We start from the raw sequence: 12713 nt of genomic DNA, 5'->3' as shown, positions 1-12713 counted from the left end.
AATCAAAGTACATTTCTACACAGAGCACTTAGAGGTGAAATACGTGCATGATGTATGTCTTTAATTGCCAAATATCTTTTTCTTGGTTTTTTTTTTTTTGAGAACAGCAGATTTTCTCTTACAGAACATACATGACTATTTTCTTTGTAAAATGTAAAATATTATTGAAAAGCAATTTCTGAAAAAATTACACTTTTCCTGAGCAAGCAGTAACTGGGGATCCAGAAATTTGGTGCTTGGTATGAAGACTTTAACTTTCCTTTCAGGTTCCATCGTAAATGGAAATTTTAGACAAAGTTGTCTTTGCACGATGTCCGGGTCACAGACTAGTTAGAGGGCATTAGAGAAGATTTTTGTTCCCCCGACTCGGAAACTTTGATGGCTGTTTCGCAATAAATTTTCAGAAGAAGGGACTTAGGGATTTGTAAAATCCCCGTGTGCGTATAAAGATGGTTTTGCTTTGGCGTTGGGGGCACTGAAGTGTATGATTTGTCTTTCTTCTCTCAGATGTAAAGCAACACCAGCATCCTCCACCGAATCCTTTCTTGGGCTTCAGATTTTTGGGTTTTTTTTCCGCCAGAAATATTCCAGACATTTCTTTCCATCTCGGGATTGTCACAAAAGACAGCATAATGGCAAATCACACAAGTTGTAACATCTCCCCTTCACAAAAGAACAGCTCCAGCATGCATAACTTACCAGCCCCACACTCGGGCGGCGACGCGCTGCAGTCACCACAAAGGGAGGGAGGGAGGGAGGGAGGGACGGGGGAAAGTGCTGCTTGTCTTAATAAGCAGATCATGCCTATTCATAAGGGCAAACGGGCTTTTTAAAATGTGGCCATGAACAGGCTAGCCCTGCTAGCCCTCTCACAGCTGCACATGCCATTCGTGGCCGTTCGGATTTCGGCAGGATTAAGCTGACTTCTGGCGAGACCTGTGACCGGCACGATTATTTCTCTTTGTAAATGCTTCACTGCATCCTTAAAATAATTATTCCGTACCTTTTTGACCTTTGACGAATGTTGATCTTGCCCCGTGGTTTCTGTCTTGGGGCGTGGGGTGGCCGTGGCCCGTTCCACTGTGCCTGGCACACCTCGGGGGTGCAGGACGGCACCTCGCCTCGCATCCCACTGGGAATGTGGGGACACTCCTGTCCGTGCCCGGCAGCACCAGGGCGAGCGGTGGGTGGGAGCAGGGGCTGGTATTCACTGTATCTGTCGTTAGCTTTAAAAGCATGATTTACTATGCTGACCCTTCGTTTGCCTCCTTGCAAATATTTTCTGCCGGTGAGGTTTTGCTCCTGGAAAACTAGCTGTGGGGCTAAATACAGTTTGCCAAACAGTTGGATATTTTAATCTTAGTGAAGAAATACACTTGGCATGTAAGGTGTGGAACGCAATCCCAAGGCAGGGACGGATGGAGAGGTTAGAAAAAGCCAAACCTCTGTATATTTTTATAAAGCCTCCCACTTTTGTAATATTGGAGCACCTTGCAGACTTCAGTATATTTAGTTTCAGGACATTCCTGTGAGAGAAAAATACTCCCATTCTGCCAATGGTGAGCTGAACGGAAAGACAGAGTGATGAAACTCCACAGACTGAGGTTTGGTTCTGCATGATGGTGTTACATAGGAATGTCGCTGGTATCTTACCGTGGAATAAACCAGTAACTAGACCATGAATTACCACCCCAGCAGTAGGAAGGTGAGAAGTCATGTACCTGTGAGCCGAGTCTTGTTCTTCCTGTGAGGAAGGCCTGCTAGGAGACAAACAGGTAACCAGAACAGTGTGATTTGAATTGTTTGGGTCTCTGCAGAAGGGAGATATTATATCCCTGATACAGGGTTGTGTCTTCTTCTCAGACAGGTGCCCTGGTCTGAGCAACTGGACTGAGAAGAAAGTTTCTGCTTCACTGCTACTGCTCTTAGCATCTCTTCTTCACACACATTCTTCACCTTCCTACCTCCCTCATCACAGCTTCTGGAGGCTAGGATATATTTCTGGGCCCAGTGGCAGATGTCCAGAGTTTCACGTTGTTTTTGGTTTTTTTTCCTGGGACACCTGTTTATCCAGGGCACTGTGTGATGAAGAGCTAAGAGATGAGGTCTTTGCCATGGACACAGAAAGCCCCTCAGTCATCTGTGTAGAAAAGTTGAAACTTTTTTGTCTGTGGAAGAAAGGCATTAAACATTCCACAAAGCTCCTTCTTCATATCCTTATAGCAGAATTTTCTTCCCTTGCGTAAGCCACATCCCATTATATTTTACCAATCTCTGTTTTTCAAGCTGTTTTCAGTAGACATGTGCTTTACAGCATTCTGAAAGAAAAAGTGGAAAATATATCATCATGGAGATTGCAGACGTGCTAATTTTTGAAATGTTAGTCAAGCATCAGTAATGGAAGAGAATGAATAATAGCTTTACAGGCATTTTCTTTTGTCTTTGCCATACATGATGTAAAGTGGAGTTCAGAGAATTTGTTTGAAAGAATCCTTTCTGTCTTTTGATGCGGTGAGGGAGTGTAAAGCTTTCTTCAACAAAGTAACATCTCAAAGGGAACTCTGGTTGATGTGTACGTATTTATAAACACCAAGGCTGCAATTATCATAAACCTTATTAAATCACAGCAGCCTATTTGTTGTTCTCCAAGTATGGATATGGCCAGAACACGTCAGTCAAAAAATTATAAAAAAATTCCAACCTAAAACTAACCACTCAATTTTATGACCTAGAATTAGAGCATAGTCAGCAAGACATAATTTACCACTGTGATATAATTGCTGTGAAATACAGTTTTTTAATCAATGGAATAGCAAGATAGGGATAAATTGTGTTCTGACTGACAATGTTACAGTCCTGGTGCTCCATGATGAGCTGCTTCATAAATATGTTTTAAAAAATATAAATGCCCGTCTGATGAGAAATCCTGAATATGGAAAGTCTAACTTAAAAGCAAGTCAACATACCAGAGGACAGAAAAAAATAAATGTAAGAAAAGAAGCAGCATTCTTGTTCTGATGGGATACTTCCAATTAGGGAAACAAAACAGCATAGTTGATGTCTCTAACTTTGGAGCAGGGGTTGTGCCAGTCTGTCCTGGCCCAGCTGATCATAGGCTAAGGGCCAAACATGACGGGAGCCAATGTGAAACATATATCCACACCTAGGTATCTAGACAGGTGTTCTTCTAGATGTTCTGGGAGTCCAGCATGCTAATCCACACATGGAGATCTTGGTGTCCAGGTCTTATGAGAGTTACTCTTCACCTAGTTAAAGGAATACTGTGAATATTTTACTGTATGCTGCCTACTGAAAGTGGTAAGGACTGCACTGATTTGCTACACAAGTTAAGTAACGCTGGTTGTATGGAACGAGGGGTTTACTCTGCACAGAAAGAAGGAAATGAATTGTATTTGTGTCTCCAAATTCCGTGCTAGTAGAGAGTCAATCTCCGTATTTTAATTAGATAACCAGTACATGGAAGTAGCACTGAAGACATTCTCCTCCTCTCTTGGCAGGCAACCTTGGTTTTATGGCTGGGGCTTTAATCTTCCACGAGGCCAAGCACTATTAGAGAAATGGAACCTTATTCCAGATGGAATAGATATTCTTATAACACACGGACCACCTCTCGGTAAGAAAATACTAGTGCTCTTAGCTGTGTATTTCAGATGATTATACAGTAACTGGTGGCTTTCTTTAGACGGAGTGCAATCGTGACTTACAGAAGTCCGAAGTAACATCTGTACTGATTTCAGCAGCACCGGGACTTCAGTTTTATGTTTCGTGATTACCTATGCTCAATGGTAGGCAATTTAATGGCTTAAAAAAATAAAGCCTTAATGCATAAAGCCTTAATGAGCATTATAAATAAGCAAGGTCTAGTTTTCCTATGCATCTGTTCGCTCTGCCACTGGTGAAATTAGTAGATTTAAAGCATGGAGCCTGCTTCAAGAGAAACACAGGGTCGGAATCTTACTTTTTTGGCACTGTCGTTCTCTCCCCTTTGCAGTAGCATTCTCCCACCAGGAAGTACCTAGAGTCTGTATTTTCACTCATCGTGCTGACTTCGTGCATCTTCTGCCTGACAAACCCAAATGCTGCTATTGTTTGCCTGTTCTTTGGAAAGTGTGAGTGAATTGCCTGTCTTTAATGCAATCTGGCAACACTAACTGACCAATGAAACAAGTTTTGTGTTTGTGTTTTACAAATACTATTATATGTGATGTAAAAGCCTGGAGAGATTTCTTGTATTCCTAGATAATAGTGAAATTCTCCGTGTTACGGAAATGATGTAATCACAGAAACTTGTCCAGATTCAGTAAAGAGTTAAGGCTTTTAACATATTTTTCAACATATTTAACATATAGGAAGCTACATTTAATGCACCTATGTGTTTTAACTCTCACTAATTTAATAAATGGACATGAAAGCAAGGCAGGTACTTAAGTGATCTGCTGAGTCTTAACCACGGAGGAGTGCTTTGTGTGAAATTAAGGCAGTTGGTTTCTTTAAACCTTTAGATTCCCCAATTTCCTGAAGCTAAAACCCTCTTGTCTTCCACCCTTTCTTCTCCTCTTTCAGTGCCTGGAGGAGAAAGTATCTAAAGGGTTTGTGTTTTGTTGTTTTCTTTAGAAAGAGATGTTTGCATTCCACTGCTCACTAATCCTGGGGGAAAGGGCTTCTTTGTGAGCGTGCTTTCTCACAGTAAGGGCGTGTGTTTTGATACTTCACCTAAGTGGAGTCTCATGCCATGCCATAGACTGATCTTAATATGGACCTGTGTCATAAAAGTGGATGGCAGAAATTAATTGTTTAGACCTTGAAATATCAGCTCCAAACGTTTAGTACTGGGGATAGTCCCTGTTAGGATCCAAGGCGTGATGCTGGCTCTTTGATAATAGTTTTATTTACAAGTCATATTCAAAACTTTTTTAGAAGTTTTTTCAGCACTCACAAAAGCCGTTTTTAAAACTAGCTGATCAGCTGTAAAGAAATCCAGCCTTTGGCTGACGCAAAGAACATCCCTGTATCCAGCACTTGAAATCCAGTGTTGGAAGGTGGAGTGAGTGGTTCACACCACCCAGCTTCAGCCACCTTGCCAGTTTAGCCACCAGGCCTCTCCAGGCAGCCTCTGGGATACAGCAGAGGGAGGGGAACCTGTAGAGAGCACTGCAGAGCTGGCACTCAGCAAACATGCTTTAATAATAAATTCAATACTAAATTTAATAATTGAAAAGTAATTTAATAATTGTAATAATTCTGAGGAATAGCTGTCCATCTCCACTGGCTGTAATGGGATAATGTGAATTCCCTGCATCTCCATGTCTCAGTATTTGTTCTCTTTTTTTTGAATTCTTAAGCTTCAACTGTCCTCCAAGAGTTTTCTTTTAATTTTAAAAGTTCCTGTTTCTTTGTCTTTTTCTTATGGATACGTTAATAGATAGCTCAGGCACAGAACCCTCTACCTGAAGGCATCAGGTGTTGGTCTCCCTGACACCTCTGGCAACAAATATATGACGTTTCCAAAGACACGAGCACTCTGCCTAACTTACTGAACCTCCTCATTGTGTAGCTCTGTCCGCAGACATTTTGGGAGACAGGATCCTCCTTGACCCTCCCAGGCAGTTATTTTAACCAGAAAGCTGATTACTGTTGTTCTGATTTGGACAGCATCACTAGAGCTGTTCCTAATGATCATAAATAGCAATCAGTGCTTTTGCAAATTCCTTTTTTTTTTCTCCAGCATGCCTGCCTAAATTCTGTCCATCATCTATTTTCTGTGCTGCTTTCTCATTCCCTCACTTCAAAAGAGCATGCATCCTCCTAAACTAATTAATAGTACATGATTAGATTTAAAACTGCCTGCATGATTTAGATTCAGAAGCACCATTAAGAGTTCATGGACTTTGTGTTTCTAAGTCAGTTAGGCACATAATAAAAATCTGAGTAATATTCTTTTTCCGGTTTAGAGTAGGGATGAAACCAGGGCAGGGATACAGAGGAGGTTCACTCAGGATGAGAAAATAAAGGTTAAAACAGCTGTTATTGACCATTTTGTTAGCAACCTGTTTATTATTAACAAAGATATGCCATAGATTTTGTAGCTTCTGAGATACAGTATTCACGATTATGAGATGAGTGCTAACGCTCATTTCTGTATCAGCATATTTTTGTTTCTTTTATATATAGTATGACTTTTAAAGTCTTTTCCCTGATCCTAAAGATCTGCATTTATGATTCTTTTATTTCTCTTCAAGAAGTTCAGTTCTTTTCTTTGTTTGTTTTTAATTTAATTTCACCTTTAAGTCTTCATTTGTAGCTGTCTGCTTGATTGTCTATGACAAAGATTTATACTTTCCTGACAGCTGCAGAAACCCGCTTCGAGTAACCAAACATTAAAAAAACCCTAAGATGAACTCTAATTGTTAGCTAGGTGTAATCAATTATTCTTAGTTTGTGTAGTCAGGTGTACATAATAAGCTGCAAACATATGGGAAAGCTTCAGAAGGGTGATAATGCATGTAAACAAAAACATGTTCAACATAAATAATGCTTAATTTAATGGAGAAGTTAATTTTATGGATTTTTGTTTGTGAAGTTTTTGAAGTGGAAATACTTTTGGCTTTACCTTCACCACAGACATTGTGACAATTAACTGTTTCAAATCATTGAAGTAACAAACCTGTGGTTATAACACGTTTTCTCTGAGAAAGCCATGACTGGATTCCAGAGGAGTTGCTTGTCGCACTTTGACATCTTAAATACTCATTATTTCCTACAGTGAGTTTTGACCTGCGTTGGTAAAATCAGTTACCAGAAGTGAGCATTGCTCTGCTCTGTTTGTAATTCAGTGGGGCTTTCTGTTCATGCATCCCCCAACAGGAACCAAGCAGCATCCTCAGAGGCATCTGAGAGAATTAAGAGTCTGTGGCCATTATCAGAACTTCCTCCTTTTGACACTTAGGATGCCACATTCCAAACTAATTTCTGATAATTGGACTTAGCTCTCTGAGTAACCATGATACAAGGGCAAATTTTTACCATTTTCAGAAAACCTGGCGATATACTGAGCCTGGTTTTCAAGCACTGGCATCTGAAGAAGTATTTCTTAATGTGTGAACCTACCTTGAAGCTCTAGAGGATCTGAGACCTTTTCCAAGAGCTTGAATACCACAGTTGTGGTCTTTTAAGGCAGTTGGTTAGCTGCTACTTAGCCATGCTTGAGCGGACCTCTAAAGTGAATGTATGAAACCTGGGTCCAGGCTCTACACTTCTCTGGCTGACTACCGTCTTCTCAAAGGCACAATATATTCACGCTGGTGCAGCAATTTGAGTCACAGATACGAAGCTGTGACAGGCACACAGGGAAAGTACCAGAACAACTAAAGAAAACCAGAATGATTATATCTTTTAGGTTTCCAAATTTAAGCCTCCTGAAAATGGCAGAACAATAGAAGGAAAACAAGACTGGTTTTTGCAAACTCTCCAATACAAGAACATCCTTCTTATACTACTACTTTGAAGGAAACACGAGACTTCAGTTGGCAGCGTATCCCCCTGCAGTATGTTTTTAGACATATAAGCAAGTTGGTGTGCATTTTTGTCTGTATTCATAAAAAATGCATTTTTGTAGATATTTCATGCAAGTAAGTGTGGCATTTACTTTAAAACATCTACTGCAGAAGGGCTGAATTTCTCTTTCTTTCTGAGGTCCATAGATTTAGGCTAGTGGGGCTTACTGTGTCATAAAGTGCTTAAACCAGTTTTACTGGAGGATGTTGTTTTTCAGGTGTGCTGTGGGTTCCTCGTCTGAGTTCCACTACTGTAAGATCAATGTGATAACAATACAGTTTTATTATTAGCAACACAGATTCCACTACATCAGTTAAAGTGTTCAATTTTTAAAACTAGATCCCAGGACTAGATTTAAATGGCTAGATGTTGATTTAGATTCTTCGGAGACTCATTTTGGACATACTGCTCTTGATACCTCACTCTCGAAGAATGGATAAAGCATTGAATTTTCCCATTAAAAGCAGTGCAAAAATGCCTTAATTGCAGTGATTTTTTTTTTCCTTGAAAAACAACTCGCAAGAGTTATCATAGTCCTTTTTCTTTGGATGAGCTTTAATGATTTTCCTCAAGTATTTTTCCTTCTTTTTTTTTCAACTTACCAAGGCAAACAGTGTTTTCTCCATGTCAGTTCTTCTATGGCTGCTTATGAAAAGCCACGAGACATGAAATCTTGGAAATACTGTATAGCAGTACAGCTTTGCAGATAATCTGTCTTCTTTTAAAGCTTTCCTTTCTTTTCCAAAGGTTTTCTAGACTGGGTTCCTAAGAAAATGCAACGGGTAGGATGTGTTGAGCTGCTGAACACAGTCCAGAGACGGATACAGCCAAGGCTTCATGTTTTTGGACATATCCATGAAGGTCAGAACACACTTCTTTCTATATATCTTTAAAAACCACAAACACAATAGTTGTCTGGTTTAGCTAGCATTTAACTTGAATGTCTGAACTGAAGCACTTCTGGAATTTGGATACTTATTTAGCTGCATATATAGAAATGAAATTGGCTGATACTCACATTTCAGTATTTGTGCTTCAGGTTCTACATCTGTGAAACAGAGTGATGCCTCCTTCAGAGAGAGGATTACTGTGAATTTTAAACTAAGAACACGAGTCCAGTAGTTACAGAAAGTGACTAAGTATTAGGATTGATGGATTGTATTTTCCTCTGCAGAATTTCTGTGACTAAGATAATTCATGTAAGCTCTCTGTGTCTCAGTTTCTGTGTTTATAAAATGGGTAAGAATGCTTTGGGGGTTGCTTCTAAGGCTTAATCTTCAAGATTGTACAATAAAGGTTGTCTCTCCCCATCAGTGCATATATGAAGTTAAAATCAAGAGGGATGTCACCACTGACTTGTGTAGAAGTTCAAGATGCTTATTCGTGTATTTATTGGCTTTGGCAGGGGAAGCATTTTGTACCTAGACAAAACAGAGCGGTTCTCTTGACTGTTTGATTTTTAACTGGAAAAAAATTGTTTCCCTTCACATGAGTCAGTAAATGGTGACAAATAACCTCCACTGAAGTCAGTGACAGTAGGAGTTCGTCTCCAGACAAAGGGAAAGGTAGATGCTCTCTGCTATAGAGAAGTTTGCCGTGTTCACATGTCGTGGCAGTATGACTTCAAGCAGTGCCCCTACCAAAAGAAACCACTGGGCTGTGCGGAAGTGTACGCATGGCATGTAAGCATGTTTTATCAGCTGCTTGGTTCTTGGCAATGTTAACTTACTGGCAGGAAAAGGTGCTCCACAACTGCCAGTTTTCTGCTTCTGGGACTGCTCCAGCCTTCGAAGGATACCTGTGGGTCTCACCGGTGTAGAAATGAACAAACGGAAAAACTGAAGTAGCTGGCACTCAAAGAGACGTCTGTTTTTGTGAAGAGCTGTTACCCTTCCCAAGAAATCGCACTCAGACTTGCTGCTGGGCGCTTTCACTGTGCGAGGTTAGGAGTGACATTGGTGAGAGGTGTGCTGGTGCAAAATTGATGGAGAAGGCATTCAGATCATTATTTTACAGCTCAGGGATTAAGTCTGTTCTCCTTGTGTGTCTCATCTGCCTTGACCTGTTAATACCTAGTTAATGTGCAAGGTGCTGTTACATCACAGAGTAAACAATCAACAGGTAGGAAGTATTTTTTCCTAACCCTTTGCTATTATAGCAGTCTTTGAGATTCCATACAAGAGAGCTGGTGAATACAGTTCAAACTCATTGTCTTTTCAGAAATTGTAAGCCAAGTGGGTTGCAGGGGATATAAACAAACATTTAGCAAGCCGTGAAGCTTCAGGCAGGTAAACAAAATCACATCTGCTAAGACCAAGCCCAACTTTGGCTCCCAAGGGAAAAGAGTGGCACCTCCATAGAATGGTAAATCTTGTGAATTAATACAGTTGGCACAGTAGGTATCAGAACACAGAAACAAGGTACTCTTCTTGTTAACTATCATAATTCAGAGAAAACAAATGGGGAACTGCATAGCCTGTTTTGCAGTGGGATGCTAAATCTCTGCAGAGAAGAATTCCCATTGCAGGCAGCCTGTGCAAACGAAGCTGCTCTTTGTAGAGAGAATGCATGATTTGAACAGATGAGTTCTTCCCCTGACCGAGCATAGCTACATCTGCAGCAGTCATTTACTGAGCATCCGGGAGGAAGAGATGCTTAGAAGAGATTTTTCTTCCCTATTCCCCCTCTGCACTGCTGTCTCTGCCAAAAAATACCTCTACACATGGGCTTGCTGCTGATGGACCTGTGGAAGCGACTATCAGCATGACAGGGACTCTGGCTAAAATCCTGGTTTTCCCGTTAACAGGCAGTACTTGGCTGAGGTTGTGGCTGAGGAAACTCAGTTTGCAGCAGGTTAGGAGTGAAAACTGTAGCATTAGGAATCTTCCAGCAGAAGGAGCATATTAGCAAGCTGACTCTGTTCTCTCCAAACGTGTAGCTGAGGAGACAGAAAGTCCCAGCAGCAACGCTGACTGTCCTCCGTGCAGTTTGTGTTTTACACAGAACAATTGTTCTGTGGCAAACAGCAAATGATTTAAAGAAATGTCTGTGACAGGAACCTGACAGAGTTTTCTTCCCTCCCTAGTCCCTAATTACAGTGTGGGTTTTCCATGGGGAGTCCAGGAGGCCCTGCATTATTCAGGGTATTTTAAGGAACAAAAAAGAAAGGAATTTGGCTACTCTTTTCTTTGTTTGTAAATTCTGCAACTAACAATGCTTCTGTAAGACACAAAATTGCACTCGGAGAAACTGTAGGATCCTAGGTACTGAGGATTCGAATAGCTGGAACTCGGTGTATGTAGCAATGAATACATTTCACTATTAACTTTATTCATGGTGAGATGGAATCTTAGTATAAATGCTTTATACCAGGTGATTTCCCTAAAATCATGTATTTCTGATTGTGAATACATTTCTCCATATTGTTCTTAATATTTCGATGCAAGTTTCCAACATTAAGCTTTTAGCGTCAGTTTAATCAAGCTTATGTTTTTTCCTAGTCATTTGTGAAAAGGTTTTTGACAGCGGAGGGTGTCTGCTTTTTCATAACACCAGGGCAGTTAAAGGGCTACTTCTTCTCTTTCTGAAACAGCATTTTGCTGTATTTCTACAGGCATTAGAGCTGGAAGTTGGATTTTCTGCAGGCTTAGCTCTGGAATTGTTTGGCTTGGGTGTCTTTTGAGGTGTAGTTAAATGTTTTTCGCCACTGGTGAGACATACGAGGGTGTTTTTTCCCATGGAAATATTATGGTGTCTTAGGGTGTGAGTTCACCTTGTCTGTCAGACAGTGCATTAATGGAGCCGTTTTTTTCTCTGCCTGGGCAGGCATTTCAGTGTCTTTCCATCAAATTTGTTTGAAATTGGTCAACAAGTTCAAACACATGGGAAGAAGAGGTTCCTACTAGACAAATCCCACCCAGGTGCACATGCATACGTACTCCCCTTAGTCAGGCAATGCTTTTTCTTCAGTGGTTGCTGAAAAAATGTAAAACACAGGACAGAAAAAAAAAAGGTGGAAAGATGAAAATTGCCCAGAGTTTGCTGCGCTGATGACTGCAAACCTAAATGATCAGAAGTGTGTTTTTTTTCAGTACCGTAATTGCCTAAGCTCTATCTTCTCATCCTTTCCAAAACTGAGAAGGTTTTAAGAAAAAAGCTTTGCAGAGAAAAATATATATCTTTCTGAGGAGGTTTGGCTAGCTGCATGCCAGATATTATAGCCACTAGCTAGTGAGGGTCCACTTTGCTTTTCTTACACAATTTAAAAGGTGGCAAAAAGTTCTGTTGTGGAATAAAGATGATATTAGTTCAGGAGACCTCTATGTTTTGCATGAAGAGAGTTTTTAGATGCCTTCTGAGTAATGAACGGGCACTTAACCATTATGTGATGAAGGTGAATCATAGAATCATTTGGTTGGAAGAGACCCTCAAGATCATCGAGTCCAACCATTCACCCTGCACTGTCAGGGTCCCTAAACCATGTTCCTCAACACCAAATCCACACGGTTTTGAAACACCTCCAGGGATGGGGACTCCACCACCTCACTGGGCAGCCTGTTCCAATACTTCACAACCCTCTCTGTATGAAATTTTTCCTGATATCTAACCTAAATTTCCCCTGGTGTAACTAATAAAATAAAATAAAATAAAGAGATGATGATAATAATGAATATTGAGAGTAACCAAAGTTTTTCTTGCTTTGTAGGTTATGGTGTCATGGCTGATGGAACTACTACCTATGTGAATGCATCTGTGTGCACTGTGAATTACCAGCCGCTTAATCCACCTATAGTTATTGACTTACCTACTCCAAGGAACACATGATCATAGTGAGGATTTAAAGTTGTGCCCAACACATAGCAACTTTCTATTGCTGGCTGAGAATCCCAATAGGGAATTATTCAACAAAAAAGCAAAAGCCTTTTTTTTTCCCTGCTAGCTCTTCACAGATAAATTTCGAGTGACAAAAGTGGATGAAGAACAAAGATGTTTTGGTGCCGGAAACAGATTAAAGACTTTAACATTTCACCATTAAAATATTTGTGAACACAGAGAAGTGAATGCATTCCACATATATATATACATATACATATATATATCTCTCAAGTAGGGACTTTTGTATATACCGTACATTATAC

At 40.4% G+C, this 12713-nt stretch overlaps 1 protein-coding gene across 1 annotated transcript in view; it reads left to right on the top strand.

Annotated features, from left to right (window-relative positions):
• MPPED1 (metallophosphoesterase domain containing 1) overlaps nucleotides 1-12399 on the top strand; it is a 49138-nt gene extending 36739 nt beyond the window's left edge. Inside the window, exons 4-6 of the mRNA XM_009982320.2 lie at nucleotides 3519-3634; nucleotides 8323-8436; nucleotides 12281-12399. Coding sequence (XP_009980622.1) covers nucleotides 3519-3634; nucleotides 8323-8436; nucleotides 12281-12399 — 349 coding nt within the window. The remainder of the gene's footprint in view (nucleotides 1-3518; nucleotides 3635-8322; nucleotides 8437-12280) is intronic.
• Nucleotides 12400-12713: the final 314 nt, after the last annotated feature.

The sequence above is a fragment of the Tauraco erythrolophus genome, chromosome 4, assembly GCF_009769465.1.
Source record: "Tauraco erythrolophus isolate bTauEry1 chromosome 4, bTauEry1.pri, whole genome shotgun sequence".
NCBI lineage: Eukaryota > Metazoa > Chordata > Aves > Musophagiformes > Musophagidae > Tauraco > Tauraco erythrolophus.
This window is presented reverse-complemented; position numbering and strand designations above follow the sequence as displayed.